The sequence below is a fragment of the Globicephala melas genome, chromosome 5 (genome assembly GCF_963455315.2).
Source record: "Globicephala melas chromosome 5, mGloMel1.2, whole genome shotgun sequence".
In the NCBI taxonomy this organism is placed as follows: Eukaryota; Metazoa; Chordata; class Mammalia; order Artiodactyla; family Delphinidae; genus Globicephala; species Globicephala melas.
Genome location: NC_083318.1, coordinates 119,709,757 through 119,726,893, shown reverse-complemented (window position 1 = coordinate 119,726,893; position 17,137 = coordinate 119,709,757). Strand labels below are relative to the sequence as shown.

General features: G+C 40.3%; 1 protein-coding gene and 1 long non-coding RNA gene across 6 annotated transcripts in view; both read right to left on the bottom strand.

Moving 5' to 3' along the window:
* Positions 1-2,135, bottom strand: part of UBE2D3 (ubiquitin conjugating enzyme E2 D3) — a 29,322-nt gene extending 27,187 nt beyond the window's left edge. Inside the window, exons 1-2 of one of the 4 annotated variants that reach the window (XM_060299750.1) lie at positions 2,023-2,135; positions 572-726 (exon numbers count right to left, since the gene is read on the bottom strand). In XM_060299750.1, the coding sequence (XP_060155733.1) occupies positions 572-595 (24 nt within the window). In that variant the 5' untranslated portion in view covers positions 596-726; positions 2,023-2,135. The other 3 variants (XM_060299749.2, XM_070045608.1, XM_030845104.2) reach the window with 3 other exon arrangements.
* A 5,707-nt stretch (positions 2,136-7,842) lies between these two features.
* Positions 7,843-17,137, bottom strand: part of LOC115846413 (uncharacterized) — a 35,929-nt gene continuing 26,634 nt past the window's right edge. For both annotated transcript variants that reach the window (XR_009564067.1, XR_009564066.1), the window contains one exon: positions 7,843-8,206. This is a non-coding gene — a long non-coding RNA (uncharacterized lncRNA). The remainder of the gene's footprint in view (positions 8,207-17,137) is intronic.

Here is a 17,137-nt window from a genome sequence, read left to right as displayed (position 1 = left end):
CACTTACTCCTGTGCAAGCTGCCCAGAGTCGAGCAGTTTCTGGCCAGGCCCATTCACTACTCTTCAGCCGGTGAGACTTCTACCCCGACCCCTTAATCACGTTCGGGACCCGCCGCATTTCTTAGGTCTTCTCTCCTCTGAGCTTCCCCCGTCTCTTCTTCCAGAAGGCCTGGAGCCTTGATCTTACAACTAAAATAAGTTTCCAAGCCCCGAGAATAGGAAGCGCCGTGACATTTGCGGGAGCGTCTCCCGGCAATTCCGAAGAGGGACTAAACTCTTCTTCTCGAAGAATCGAGGCGCCTGCAATCACCACTCTCCCTCATCGCTAATTTGCACCGATTCCATTGAAACACGCTCAAGATAACACCTCACTTGCCGCAAGTGCTCTGTTCCTGAGTTTTCCCCCTCGCTTCTTCTTAAAGTACAGCCGCGTTCCCCATCCCCCAATGGACGAAGTGACCCAAGGAAGAGTCTTTCCGAAATTATACGCCCCCCCCAATGCCAAGGCTCTCCCTCCCGGCTGGGCCTTCCTTTTCTCTCACGCCCCCATTCCCTCCGCCCCATGGGTTACCTTATTAATCCGTTTCAGCGCCATAGTCTGTGCTTTTCGTCTGGCTCCTCACTATACCGGTGTGTGTTCAAAGTTCCGGCCAAAACTCTTGATTATCCCGGCGGCTGGGAAGGATTGTCTCTTGGTCTCACACCGGCTCTGCCAGACACAGGCGCCTTTTGCAAAAACGGAGCAGATCAGCACTCGCACAGGCCCCGCAGAGACCCTGACGAGTCCAAGTCCCTCAAAAACGGTCGCGATCCGGGGTGGGTGGGGCGGCAGAGCCACCGACAGCCTCTATGCCGAGCTTCGGCCCGAAGAGGGGGCGAGGGTGCCGGGAAGAGCGGAGGGGTGGCTCCAACTGTGACTTCCCGGCCTCTCGAAAGGAAGAGACCCGGGTGGGAAAGGAAGAGGCGTAGGAGAAAGGGGTGGGTGCGGGGCAGGGTCCGGGGCCCAGCAGAGGAGGAGCCGGGGCCTAGTCGGCGCTACGCCGGCGTCACTAGGGCAAAGAAAGGCAAGGGGGGAGGGGAGAACAGGAGACTCCGGACTGACGCCCGGCTTCTTTCGGCCGCTGCTCAAAAGTGCGGCCGGGGAGGGGAAGGAAATAAATCAGAGGCTGGATGTGTACCGCTGTCCCCGCAGCTAGAGCTATGCTGTGTCGGCCCTGACGCCACCATACACTCCGCCTTCCAGCGCGCTCCCGCGCGCTCCCGCCCGCCCAGCCACCGCCACCACGCGCCCGAGCTGCCCCTGAGGCTCCGGCTTAGGTGCGAGGACGCGCCCATTCCCCCTCCCCCTTAAACGGGAGAGGCCCCGGCGTCCCCAGCCTTCCCACCCTACCCCACCCAACAGGCTGGTCACTCAAGCCACCGAGGGCCTGTATTTCCCTCCTTACCCGGCCGGCCACTGGGCCGGCCTCCCTTCCCTTCCCCTAGCCGTCCACACCCACGCGTACAGAGGGGCCGGGGCCTCCCTCAAGCTGCGGCCTCGGCCTCCTCCCCGCGCGGCAGCTGGTGCCTCCCCGGCCCTACGGGGCTCACGCGCACGACACAGCCACAAGATGTCCGCTCTGACGGAACTACTGCCAGCTGCCACGCTCCGCCCCTCCCCCCTCCTCCTGCCTCTTCACCGCCGCGTATCAGTCCGCCAACGCCGCCGTCGCGAGCGCGGCGCGAATCTAAGGGCGAAAGAGGACGGCTTGCTCCCCAGGTCCTGGGCCGAGCGTATCTGTGCCAACCCCCTTCTCCTTTTCGGAACAGCACCTTCTTACTAAACAGATCGGAGGTTGGACTGGGAGGGCGGGGGCCGGAGGCAGGTCATGGGCTGGGGGGAAGGGTAGACGAGCGGCGGAAACCCTTAGACTCAGAGAAGCATCGAGAACCGGAAGGAGACCATGGGAGGAAGGTAATGGAAGCGGCAGCTGCGCGGTCGAGCCCCATGCCCCTCCCGACAGCGTCCCCCAATTTCCTCACTTGGTATTGAGGAGGCGAATCTCGCGAGAATCTCGTGGCTGGCTAACAGGAGCTGTAGCGCTGCAATGACTTAAGGGCAGTTTTGTGCCCTCTTCCTGATAGGGGCCCGCCCCCAAATCCACAAATTCTCGCGAGATGCAATGGGGCACCGGATCGACCTGGGGCGGGCCGTGGCCGGGAAGCACCGCCCCTGAATGCTTATATTGGTGGGAGGGAGAGGAAATGGAGTTTCCCGCACTGGTAAGAGCGCGAGCCGACACATCCCTCTGTCAGGCGCTCAGTCAGGAATGTGCTGTGGGAGGTACTATGGGTTAATTACCGGATACCTTTAGTCTACGTTGACTCGGGCTTTTGAAGTTTCCGGTGCAGCAGGTGAGCGATATTGGCTCGCCTGCCGGCCTGGGCTGGTTAACCTGTGGGAGGAGTCGCCCCTCAAAATGGGAACAGTTATTTCAAATAGAACCGGGCAGGCAGCTGATCAGCGCTCCCACGTGCGGAATCCTAGTGCTATTCTGACCCTAGGGCCTAGAGGGTCAGCCCTGAGAACAGAGTGACCATTGACCAGACCCCAGAATTAGAGCAGCCTAGAAATCAAGCTCAACTGTGAATTGATTAGGAGGGAGGGTAGGGAGATTGGGACGGGCTGTTTACTTGCCTCTGTAATCAACGATCACCATCGCTAAGGTTTAGGTATGGGAGTAGGTTTAATACCTTTTTCTTCTGTTGCTGTGTTTCAATCCCTAGAGCCAGAAAGTTACAAAACTCATTCAAGAAATAAGAGTTTGGGGTCCGAAAAACTCAGTACTTACTGAAATATCCAGGGAGAGAAATACGGGGTTTTATTCTGCCGGTGAAAAGGATGGAGAGGTGATTTTGCTTTCTGGTATATCATACTTAGGGCACAGGGTAGTAAGATTAATTTTATAGGGCATTGGAAAGTAAGAACTGACCTGCTTATGGTTTTCTAACGTTCCTTAATGACCCCACTTAAGAGAGTAGAGATCTTTAAGAATTAAATGGAAATATAAATTTGTTTTTTAAATATACTTGACTTTTAAGGGAAAGCAGGAAGCTATTTCCTCCTACTATAAAATATTACTTAATAAAAACTTATTAAGCCTGTGGTAAATTTGTATTATTCAAGTGACCATAACAGCATCACTAGAGCAATTAGTGGAACAGTTCTTCTCAAACTAGTATCTTGGAATCACCTAGGATGTGTTCGAAATGCTGATTTTGATTTAGTAGGCCAGGGGTGGCGCCTGAGAGTCTGTAATTCTAACAAGATACAGATTACTCAGAGGACCACCCTGTGAGTACCAGAGCACCGAAGTGCTCACCTCATGGCCTGCTGGACACCTCTGCCCCCTCCTTTTTTCCTAAATAAGCTTCCTTTTGTTCTCTCTTTTAACCAGTCTAATACAGTAGAAACACAGGATTAGACAATTGGAGTGAAAGAAGAAATGCAGGTTTGAGTTCTTGTTCCATTGCTTCCCATTTGTGTGATATTGGTGTGGTTACCTAGTTTCTTCAACACTAAAGTAGGTATAATAATAGCTGTCCTTTCTCAGGGTTATCATATGCTTCAGATGTCATAATGCATGTAAAAGGGCACTGTAGACTACAGTACTGTATAAATGTAAGTTAGTCAAACATCAGCTGGCCATAGTGTGAAACAAATCTATAATAATAATAATAAATATAAGTAATATTTATGGAACATTTATAATGTACCAGGTACAGTGCTTATTAACCTCTTTTCACAAATAAAGAAATTGATGCACAGAGAGATTAAGTTACTGTCCCACGGTCACAAAGCTGATAAATAGCAGAAGTAGAATTTGAACCCATGCAGTTAATATCAGAGTATTTATTGAATGGAGTATTTATTGTCTCTTAATTTAGAAAGTGGGAGGGTAGGATGTTTTAGATTTCTACTTTCAATACTATCCGAAGCTAATTTTATTTGACTTATTTCTCCCTCTATTTGTTTTGCTCTTTCAAAAGCCAAGTATAAGAATGGTAGGAGGGCTTCCCTGGTGGCGCAGTGGTTGAGAGTCCGCCTGCCGATGCAGGGGATGCGGGTTCGTGCCCCGGTCCGGGAAGATCCCACATGCCGCGGAGCGGCTGGGCCCGTGAGCCATGGCCACTGAGCCTGCGCGTCCGGAGCCTGTGCTCCGCAACGGGAGAGGCCACAGCAGTGAAAGGCCCACGTACCGCAAAAAAAAAAAAAAAAAAAAAAAAAGAATGGTAGGAAACATTCCTACCTACTCAGAGGGAACTCACAAAATCCAGGAGGTCCATGAAGAAAAGCCCTAGAGAAGCTAATTTGTACTACCCTAATCTAAACAAGCTTTGGTATGAAAATATAATGGACCACATCAATGCTCTGAATTAACAGAGCACAGAAGAGTGAGACAAATTTGAGGTCAGCGTTCTTAACTGTTTTTGAGCCACAAACCACATTAGCAGGCTGGTGAAGCCATGGACTCTTCTCAGAATTATGCTTTTAAATGTATAAAATAAAATTCATAGCATTACAAAAGAAAAAAAATTGAAACAAGCTCAAAATATTCAAGAAAAACAAACTTTTGATATAGGAATATATGGGCTTTATTAACACTGTAAGATCTAGTGTTGGGTCTAATAAAGACCAAATTTTTGAAATAATGATGAACATAAAATTTCCAGAGTTTGCAACAGTTGTAATGTGATATAAAGGATCTGTGATTCCTATTGGAGATACAGACATAGGTGCAGCTCTTTGGTGCTTTCAGTCATAATTGAAGGAAATGCTAATTTTCAGTTAGAGATTAGTAAAAATAAAGATGTAATTTTTTTTTTCCCATTCAATTTCACACACCCCCTGAATTCTATTCATGGACTTAATGTTAAAAAACCTTAGGTGGAATCAAGTAGGCATATTACTGTTGGTAAGCTTTGGATTGTGACATTTTAACATGGAAATATAATTGATATTCATAATAATAGTGATTTATTAAGAAAAAGTTTACCACTAGTATACTGTTGTTAAGAAGGCATGGAAGTGTGTAATAGGGTAGGAAATAAATTTATCCCATTTGTTGATTTCTTTTTTTTTTTGGATACCTATAAAGGTACCCTATAATAAACTACTACCCCCAACATCTAAAAAAAAAAAAAAAGGTACCCTATAGAAAATTTACCTATCCAGAGTGATTCATTTCCCAAGCATTTTGGATAACTTAGGTTTTACTGTATCACTCTTACTTATTCGTAAATGCCTTTACAAATAAGACATGCTGGAAGAATTACAAAATGAAAATAATAACCAAAGATGAAAGAAATTAAAATACTGTGTATTTAAAATTCTAAATAACAAGTGTTAATAATTGTTATTTGATGTACTGTGTGCTGGGCCCTTTAATCCCCATTACACAGATGAAACATTCAAGGTCATACAATTACTAAGTAGTACAGCCAGGATTTAAACCTAGGCAGTCTGACCTCAAAGCTCTCACTCTTTTTTTTTAATTGAAATATAGTTGAAAAGCTCTCACTCTTTACTAAGGTGTTTATTTTTTTTACCCTTCGACTGTTAGCCGACTTTAATTTGCCCACTAGTATAACAAATACATATTCACTGCCTCAAAATATTTTCACCCAGTGTCTAAAAGGAATTAAAAAAAATTTTATTGAAGTGTAGTTGATTTACAATGTTATGTTATAAAAGGAATTTTCTAAATTCTTCCTTTGCTGTGGTATTGCTTATATCCAACACTACCTTTAAAATAAGTGGGCTAGGGCTTCCCTGGTGGCGCAGTGGTTGAGAGTCCGCCTGCCGATGCAGGGAACACGGGTTCGTACCCCGGTCTGGGAAGATCCCACATGCCGCGGAGCGGCTGGGCCCGTGAGCCATGGCCGCTGAGCCTGCGCGTCCGGAGCCTGTGCTCCGCAACGGGAGAGGCCACAACAGTGAGAGGCCTGCGTACCAAAAAAAAAAAAAAAAAAAAAAGTGGGCTACCAGTTGGGGCTAGAAAATAGTTTGTTTTACAGAAATTTTTGTTGTAATGGAATTTTGCTTAGAAGATGAAGAAATCCACTCATGCCTTTTCCTGCCCTACAAACATACTTGCATATCTGAAATTAAACATTTGTTTTATAATGGTGCTACTGTATTTTTTATATTGACCACTGTCAGGGTTGTATGGAAGAAATTATTGCATGTAAATAAATCCTAATATATGAAGTTCTAGATTATCTATGCTTAATGGAGGCAAGTGATTATGAAATCCCAAATTTATTTTTATTTGGCACTGAAGTGAATTTATTGGTTGACTATGCTTTCTATTTGTTTGTATTTACACTAGCATACTTACATTTCTACTCAGTTTTGCTAAGGTTAAAATTAAAACGACCATGGCCTAGAAGTATTTTGATGTTTTAAGAGGCAGTTTAGGATCAGCTCAAACTTTAAAACACTATTCACATGTCTGGTATTATAGAGAACTCACTTTACAGTTGCATTTGACCTATTTGAATTACGATGATAGCAACGTCCCCATCTGAAAAAAAGAAAGGAAAATAATCATTTTTTTATATAGCAGTGTGCAGTATGCTAAAAAAGACTATGGTTTTATATATTGAAAGAAACATTCAGAAGTTAAAAAGGTGCAAAAATGTTGAAGAAATAGCTAAACCAGTCCCTTCCTTCTTAATGAATATTGTATTGAAGTCTTTCTAATTATGGTAGGTCAGATTTTCTTGCATGAAGTGGCATAAAACTGAAGAATATAAAGAATGAAGAAAATTAGCATAAAAGTGGCAATGGAATAACTAATCCAAATTATGAAGTCCTAATATTATATGAATGCATCAGTGAAGCTACATTATTGTAATGTGAGTACAGGGGTTAATTAAAACGTACTTGTGAATAAACATTGTTAGCGTAGACTAGTACATATACTTATGTTATTAATATTACGGCTATATTTTTAGATCTTTGTAACTTTGTCACAGAATTTTTTCTTCTTATTGAAGTATAGTTGATTTACAGTGTTGTGTTAGTTTCTGGTGTACAGCAAAGTGATTCAGTTATACATCTATATACACACTCCTTTTCATTACGGTTTATTTCAGGATATTGAATATAGTTCCCTGTGCTGTACGGTAGGAACTTGTTCTTTATCTATTTCGTATATAGTAGTCTGTCTGCTAATCCCAAACTCCTAATTTATCCCTCCCCCACCACCTTTCCCCTTTGGTAACCATAAGTTTGTTTTCTGTGTCTGTGTTTCTGTTTTGTAAATAACTTCATTTGCGTCATATTTTAGATTCTACATATAAGTGATATCATATGGTATTTGTCTTTCTCTTTCTTACTTCACTTAGTATGATAATCTCTGGGTCCATCCATGTTGCTTCAAATGGCATTATTTCATTCTTTTTAATGGCTGAGTAGTATTCCATTGTGTGTATATACCACATCTTCTTTATCCATTCATCTGTCGATGGACATTTAGGTTGCTTCCATATATTGGCTATTGTAAATACTGCTGCTGTGAACACTGGGGTGTATGTATCTTTTCAAATTATAGTTTTCCCTGGGTATATGCACAGTAGTGGGATTGCTGGATCATATGGCAGCTCTACTTTAGCTTTTTAAGGAACCTCCATACTGTTTTCCAGTGGCTGCACCAATTTACATTCCCACCAACAGTGTAGGAGGGTTCCCCTTTTCTCCACACCCTCTCCAGCATTTGCTATTTGTAGACTTTTTAATGATGGCCATTATGACTTACGTTGTTACAGAATTTTATAACTTGCTAAGGACACTGGCTCTAACACAGTTTATGCCATTTTATTAACTTAATTACATTATAAATGCTACGGTCCAGATTTAATATAAAACTATGAATATACAAAATGCATGTTTACAAATTCACTTGGAATAGGAAATATGGAACCCAACTCAACCAAACGTTTTTCATATTATTTGCATAAAAATCAAATTAGTTCGGCTTCCCTGGTGGCGCAGTGGTTGAGAGTCCGCCTGCCGATGTAGGGGACACGGGTTCGTGCCCCCGTCCCGGAAGATTCCACATGCCGCAGAGCAGCTAGGCCCGTGAGCCATGGCCGCTGAGCCTGTGCGTCCGGAGCCTGTGCTCCGCAACGGGAGAGGCCACAACAGTGAGAGGCCCGTGTACTGCAAAAATAAAAGAAAAAAAAAAAATCAAATTAGTCTCTATACCTTACCACTTCAGAATTTCATTTTAATGATCAAGACAAGTGAGTGTGGTTTAGGAAACTACTTTATTTCATACTGAGAACACCATTTTGACCTTGAGGTGGTTTTTGGCACATAATGAACCACGCCCAAATGTTAAAGCTAAAAATAAATTTGAGCATTTTCAATGTAAAAACTTGTATACATGAATGTTCAGAGTATTATTCATAATAGCCAAAAAGTAGAAACAACCCAAATGTCCATCAGCTAATAAATGGATAAATAAAATGTGGTATATCCATATGATGGAATAGTATTGGTTAATAAGAAAGAACAAAACACTGATACTGCTGCAACATGTATCTTGAAGCTTGAAAATATTCTGCTAAGTGAAAAAAGCCAGACACAAAAGGCCACGTACTGTATGATTCCATTCATATGAAATGACTAGTAGATTACTGGTTACCCGCGACTAGGGGCAGGGAAAATGGGGAGTGACTGCTAATGAGTATGTGGTCTTTTTGGGGGGAAGGTGATGAAATGTTCTTAAGTTGGATAAAGGTGTTGATTACACAACTCTGTGAATATTCTAAAATCCACTTGACTGTACACTTTAAAAGAGTGAATTTGATGGTATGTGAATTATCGCAATGTAGATTTTTTAAAAATAAATTTATTTCATTTTTGGCTGCGTTGGGTCTTCGTTGCTGCGCGTGGGCTCCCTCCAGTTGCGGTGAGCGGGGGGGCCACTCTCTGCCACGGTGCGCGGACCTCTCATGGCGGCGGCCCCGGCCCCCTCCCTCTCCCCCTCCTTCCCTCCTCCCCCTTCCCCCCACCCCCCGGGGGCGCATGGGCTCCGTAATTGTGGCACACGGGCCCAGCCGCTCCGCGGCGTGTGGGATCCTCCTGGACCAGGGGTCGAAACCCTGTCCCCTGCATTGGGAGGTGGACCCTCAACCACTGGGCCACCAGGGAAGCCCTAGATTTAAAAAAACTAATGAATTAGAATTAAAATGTGAGATCAGCCTGGAAACTTACTACTAAATATTTTCAATATCTCATACTTTTCTGGTTACTGATGATAAGATGGCATCCTTTTTTTTTTCATCCTTTTAAAATGTAAAAAATTTACATCCAGCAAGGTTTTTCCTTCAGTACAAACAACAATGTAATTTAGATTTGGTTTTAACATAATAAGCATTTGCTGTCAGTTAGTCTTAAATTTGGAGATATTTTCATCAATGTTATTTGCTTTGTAAAACATAGTGATTAAAAATTTTAAACAGCATTATATTGGGACTTCCCTGGCAGTCCAGTGGTTAAGACTCCATGCTCCCAAAGCAGGGGACGAGGGTTCCATTCCCGGTTGGGGAACTAAGATCCGCACCCTGCATGCCACGTGGCTGGGCCAAAAAAAAAGCATTATATTTTATTGAAAATTAAAGTTCATGATTATGATCAGAAATAGAATACATCTGATTTTGGCATACTCTAAATATAGAAAAATTTCTTTAAAATTTCCAATAAAAATCAAGTAGTTTGAAAATTGGGGGTAGATCATCTAGATAAGGAATTTGAGGGTTAGGTGCTGTCAAATGACAAAACTAAAACAATTTAGTAATGAGTTTGATGCCCTTTATTCAAGGGAAAACAATCTGTGGATTGAGGTTGTACAGTGTCTCATAATCAGTGCAACACTCTTTCCCTTCCCCAGGGATTTTGGGCAAGCGTGAGTTTTAGAGCCTTAGAAGCTTCAGTGCCAAAACAGGGCATGACTGCCTAGGAGGTCGGGGATTTCCTTGTAAGGCCAGCAGGTCCTGTTTTCTAGGGTCAGGTGAGCTAGTTAATAGTTAAGCTGAGTTGGAGGATTGTGATTGGTATATGTTAGATTTCCTTGACAGGTGTGTCATGTAATTGCAGGCTGACGTAGATTTAGATTTGTGGTGTGGGCTGAGCCACTGGGTTGGCCTCTATTTTTTGGGTCCCGAAATATGAATTAACTTTAAAAGTACTTAACTAAAAGTAAGGAATTCAAATTAAAATTACTTACCAACAATAATTATAATCTTTCTTGTTTCAGTAACAATCTAAAAAGTCTAAAGTAAACAGAGGTGTGGTGTGATTTAGACCAGAAATGATCATTATTTTACCCATATTGAATTTGATTATTTAAATGTAGGTGAGAATTCTTTAGTAAGATAGTGATGATAAATTTAAAATTCTTCTATTAGAGAATTTTAAGTTAGGTGTGATTATAGGAATGTTGTACACAGTGGTTCTAAAGAATCAGATCTATATAGTATCTAAGTGGCTTAATGGAGCAACTTATGTGAGGCTTTTAGTTTTTAATACTATCTAGTACCTGTTGATTTTTTTCATTGCAAGAAGTACTGATTTTAGCACATGGCACATAAGAAAGAATGAAACTTACTAAGAAACATTCCACTACATCTAAAAAAAATTTTAAGAATTTGGCTCATTTGGTGTTGAAGAAGTGTGACAGCTTCAGCGATATCCCATCATCAAAACATATTAAATCTCAAAGTTAATGATTAAGTGAATGGGCTTTATTATATATACCCAGTAAGAACAGTATGATACGGATTCCGCATCTTATAAAAAGACCTATTCAAAATAGAACCCTGGGTGCTACAATACTTGAAATTCAATTCTCCAACAGTAATTTAGACAAAAAGGCCAAGAGTTGATATAAGTAGATATTTGCAGATTTGTGTGAATTTAGCTTTGTCTTGTTTTCCTTCTTTCTATTCTGCACTAATGGAGAGAAAGGGAAGATTACCCTGGAGCATTTTAGGGGTAGGGCTAAATGCGTACCCCTGGCTCAGACAGGGCTGTAAGTAGGGACAAAAGGCAAGGTAAGGACATTGGAGACTAGATGGAGAGGTGTGCAGAAATAAGTGGGAAGGAAAATGTCAAAGGTGGACTGTCCTTGGGGGAACTGGAAGTGAAGAGGAATCCTTTTTTTCTTCCTCTTTACTCAACTACTACAAGGTCTCCTACTTTAGAGAACAGAATTCAGGGTACCACCCTTATGGTGGTTCAGTTTTACATAACTTAGTTGCCTTTTTTGTACTTGCTGGCTTAAAATCTAGTCACTGTAACATGTTCATATATATAATAGTTCATTTTGCCTTCTGAAAAACTTCCTTATTTACAGTTTAAAAAAACGTGTATTTACATTATGGGACTGCTTTTGATGTAAGTTAAGGAAAGTTATACAGTGTGTCAGTCAACAATATTTAGGTCTGACTAGGCTAAGCGGTGTCTTCAGGTTTAGGCCGAAGGATGTTAATGTAGTAGAGATCTGTTGATATAATCACTCCCATCTTTTTAAGTGTTCATTTTTAAAAAAATATTGAATGCTTAGTATGTGCTAGGCACTGAGCTAGATGCTGAAGATACATAGATGAAAGTCAGATGTCACCTTGAGGAAAAATTTTTAACTGGGGAGACCATTAAGTATCAGACAGTCACCATAGAGTGTGTTCAGTGACATAAATGCATACATAGAGTAATATTAATGTGCCCAGTTCACCAGTGGGGGGGGGGGGGTTATCTGCAAAAGGGAGTTGTATTTAAACAAATGAAAAAAAGGGCATACCAGGAAAAAGAAAAGGGAGAAATGCTCCTAGGCAGAACAACATGCACAGTTTCAGAGAACTTGACCAGGTAAGTTTTAGAAATAACAAGTTTCCAAAACTTACTTTGGAAAGTAAGTTTCCAAGGTACTTTGGAACTTTAGAAGGTACTTTGGCTGTAGTAGTAGTAGTAGTAGTAGTAGTAGTAGTAGTAGTAGTGGTGGTGGTGGTGGTGGTGGTGGTGGTGGTGGTGGTGGGGTGTGTGTGTGTAGGGGGTGGGGGGGATGAATGAGAAAAGAGACAAAATATTGAAAGACAAGGCTGGATATCTTGAGGGCCTTATTAACAAGCCATGTTAATGAGCTCAGATTTTATTCTGAAGGGTATGGGATGAGCGAATTGAATTTTTAGCATAAAGTCATGATCAGATTTTAATCATGAAAAGATAACTATGATAGCAATGTGGAAGATGTAACAGAAGTGTATGTAGAGGTAAAGAGACCACTTGAGATGCTACTGAAATAATCTGGGATTGTGAGAAAGACCTAAAATAGTTGCAGTAATTGCACTAAAGACCCATAATACAGGAGGTATATTTAGTGTATTTAATGGGTAGAGCTGACCTTAAGAAAAAAAATTTTTTGAGGCTACCCCTCCAGTTATTTATCAGAATGTTATAATAAAATCATATATATGCACACAGACACACACACACACACACACACACGATGATAAACTATAATAAAATTGCAAAAAAATAAAGCAAAATATACTTATAAACTTGGTATAAACTCCTTAAGCTCTTAACTCTTAAAGAACTATGAAACTAAAGTTTATATATTAAATGTGGAAAAATGTAAACTAATAAAATTAATATCTGTGTGCTACTTGATTTTTATTTTATTTTTTACAAATTGCCTCTTGAAACAAATACAGAGCTGACTACTGCAGTTTAGGTACTTTTAAATTTGGCACGTCTATACTAACTGCTGTGTTCCATATGTAATGACCAGCCTTCTCTACAGAACCTTTAGGAGACCTTTGTTCATTCTTTCACTGATGTCATTTAGCTTTCACATGGCCAGAAATAAGCAATTGTTATCTATTTCTGTTCTCATTTGCCTAAGACAAAGTACTGTTACATGGTGCCAACAAGGTCATCAACCTAAACACAACACAGGCTCTGGAATCACATGGCAGTGCTTAGTTGTAAGTGGGAATCAAGGTGATCTGGACTATATTAATTACTATAGATTAATGAAATAAATCAACATGAGGAAAAATATCTGGTAAAGAATTCAAAGATTCTAGTTTGAGAAACACTGATGTAGAGGTTATAAAAATCCTTTGTCATATACCTAAAGTTGAATTTGTTGAGTCTGACCTTGTGACTCCTCCATTGATTCCGACTTTACGCATCCAAAAAATATTTGACCACCTACTGAAAATATCAAGTGTCAAATGGTATAGTAGGTTCAAATATACTAGGGATTAGAAATTTGTCAACTAAGATTTGTTATTGAGTCATCTGTCACTGAGTGAAGTGGTTTTGACAGTTTAAGTAGGTCCGGGAGTGAATGGAAAGAGAAAAAAATGGAGAGCTTGGCTATGATAAGAAATTAGAAGGTAGGGTATTAGCTTAAAGGAACTCAACGGAGATACTTTTTTTTAGAATGGGAGAGATTTGAGTACGTTTATAGTCTAGCAGGAGTCATGACAGAGATGAGATACAGAATAGAGATATCAATCAATGGAGCCAGTTTCTTCACAAGATGTGACTGTAGGTCAAAAAGTATTTGATTTTGTACAAGGGGTAAACTTACGGACTAGAGGGAAGATTAGAATGGGTAAAAATGAAGATAAATTCTAGGTGGGAGGAGGCAGGAGGTTGACCATTAATACTCAATGTTCTCACCTTTCTTAGTAAAATAGGAAGGAGTGCTATGGATGACAATGAGTTGGGCATGAGAAAAGGAAGTAAATGTGGAATCACTGAAGAGGGAAGCTGAAGAACTAACTAAAGAAAGGAAAGAAAGTCCTTGTTAAGGGCCTAAGGTAGAAGATCATGAATTTGTCAGGGCAATTTTCCATGTGGTTGTATACTTGTTTTCCCTTACCCTTAAGAACTTTTCACATGTGTGTTTAATGCCCATAGGATTTGTTACTACATGCTTACAGGCTTGTATTGCTAATCAATGTGTGAATATATTTATGTGTGTGTATGTGTATATATATATATATATATATAAATCAGTGCTTTTAAAAAATGGTATACTTTAGTACCTTATGTTGGTACTTTTTTTAAAGTGTAAGATCAACAGCTCTTCTCAAAACTTAATGTTCCCATCTCAAGAAACTCAAATGACAGAGTAAAAGTTTTTATGCCAAATGAGAAAGACAGGGAGTGCGGAAAGAAGTGAGAGGCATTTTACATTTAATTATGATTCATCTAGCAGATATTTATTGAGCACCTACTGTGCATCAAGCTCTGAGCTTGGCTTGTGGATAAAATTTACATAGTTTTCATACTTTGTTTTTTCCCCAGGAGTCCTTAAGTCTGTAAAACTAAGAAGTTGCCTGGGTTGGAAGCTGAAGCCTTGCCCACTCAGATTCTTTATCACTTTCCTTCCATCTCCAATCCCCACTTCCACTCAGGATACCTCAGATGGTTCTGTGGGTACCCCTAGTGTTCATTAAACACAGTCTGAAAAACCAAAGGTCTAATGAATATTAATACTGAAGCCTTGTTATAAGAATAATAGTCACATGTAAAACAAATAATATGAAATTTATTAGGGATAAATGTAAAGACAGGCACTCAGATGAAGAGAATCTGGCCTAACAGCAGGCATGTGCTAAAGACAACAGCAGTGTGCTTAGGGTTGCCCAAAGAACCTATACAGTTTTACCCTGAAAGATGGAACTGAGTTATCCAGAACAAAGCAGTTACCTTTTACTCATTTCTCCTGGTCATACCACAGTAGATTTTGTTTTTTAAATAGCTTTATTGAAATATAATTGACATACAATAAATTGCACATAAAGTATACAATTTGATAAGTTGACATACGTATATACCCATGAAACTATCACCAAAATCAAGATAATGAATGTATCCATCACCACAAGTGTCCTTGTGCTCCTTTGTAAACTTTCTCTTGTTCCTATCCCTCTCTCCCCTCATCCACAGGAAACCACTGATGTGTTTTCTGCCACCATTGATTAGTTAGTATTTTCTAGAATTTTATTTAAAAAGAATCATACAGTATGCCCTATTTTCTTGTCTGGCTTTTTTCACTCAGTGTAATTGTTTTGAGATTTACCTATGTTGTGTCTCTTAATAGTTCATTTTTTTAAAATTGCTGAGTAGTATTTTGTTTTATGGATATGCCACAATTTCTTCATCCATTCACATGTCAGTGGACATTGGGATTGTTTGCAGTTTCTATTATGAATACAGCTGCTGTGAACATTGTTGTATGACTGTATGGACATAACGCTTTCATTTCTCGAGTAAATAGCTAGAAGTGGAATGGCTGGATCATATAGTAGGCATATGTTTAACTTTTTAAGAAACTGCCAAACTCTTTTCCCAGGTGGTCGTACCTTTTTACATTCCTACCAGCTGTGTATGAGAGTTCCAGTTCCTCCTGACTTCTTATGATTAGTCTTCAGTCGTAGCCATTCTAATAGGAATGTAGTAGTATCTCATTGTCCTTTTAGTTTGCATTTCCCTAGTGACTAATGATGTTCAGCATCCTTTTTTTTTTCATTTTTCTTTTCAGCATCCTTTCACGTGCTGCTTTGCCATCCATGTATCTTCTTTGAAGAAATGTCTGTCTATATATTTTTTATCGGTGAATAATGACAGTTTTATTTATTTCTAATTTTTATGCCTTTTCCCTTTGCTTTTTTTTAAAAATAGATCTTTATTGGAGTATAATTGCTTCACAATACTGTGTTAGATGCTGTTGTACACCAAAGCGAATCAGCCATATGCACACATATGTCCCCATATCCCCTCCCTCTTGAGCCTCCTTCTCATCCTCCCTATCCCACCCCTCTAGGTCATTGCAAAGCACCGAGGTGATCTCCCTGTGCTATGCTGTCTATATTTTTTTGCCCATTCCTTGTTGGGTTCCCTTTGTCACTATTTATTTACAGGCAACACAGATTAAACATGTACAGCAGCCTTAAATGATTTTAAAAGTAAAGTCATAACAAGGTAATATATACATGGAGGAATATGAAAAAGGCATGAAGGACTTTACTTTGTGAGATGGTGGAATTTAAGGGTTGACTATATGAATCCGAGTATTTGTTTTTTATCATTAGCTAGCAGAACCACCTCAACTCATATTGCTTATTCCTTGTTACTTCCACAACTAAGAGTGTAGGCCATAGTATGCTAGAGCTGGCTTATGCTGCCTTATGAGTGCCAATTTTAAAATTTTTAGGAATTTTGCAAGCTGACTGTTAAACATAGCCTTTATTAGAAAATAATTGTATAAACTGAAAGTTACAGTAAGATCCAATATAGGACTTAATAATAAATACTTGAAACTCATTTCCTAGTTATTTTGCTGTTTTATTATTATCCACGTTTTTATGAGTATGTCTATTGTGTCCACATGGTGGAAGTATTATTATTTGACAGTATACGCCTCTTTCCAACTCTGTGTTCAGTGATGTCCTGTAGTAGCTTCAAGTGGGTCACAGTGGGAGTATTTACCCCAGAGAAATTTGCAAACATTACAATCAGAACTTTCCCACCTCCTGGAGGGAGTTGTTAAATTTACCGGCATACCAGTAAAGACAAAGCCCTTTGAACTACACTAACTTACTGTCCATGATGAATAATTGAAGCTTCAGTTACACAGATAATTCACCTTTGTGAAACACTTAATTCCTCAAGAACAGATCAATATTTCTGCTACAGAATGAAGGTTATAACACCTGTTTTCCTTGCTGCTCAGTTTTTTTCTTACTTCCAAGTTCCCTAAGGTTGAGAATGCCAAAGTCTAAGTACTGGATAAGGGAGGGTGCTAATACATTATTTTTGTGATCCCAAATTTAAAAATACATAAAGTACTTTTTTGGAGTAGAACTAGAAAGGATGTTAAATACAGAAAATTGTAATGGGCAAAAAAGTAGGAAAGGCAAACAGCTCTATATAACCAAATTTCTATTCATGTAGGAATAAGGGAAACTAGACTAAAATGAGAAGGAGCAAACCATGATACAAGAGGAAGTACAAACTTAAAAAAGATGCTGGATGTTATTGGGAATTTAAAGTTACCCATTTGGTAAC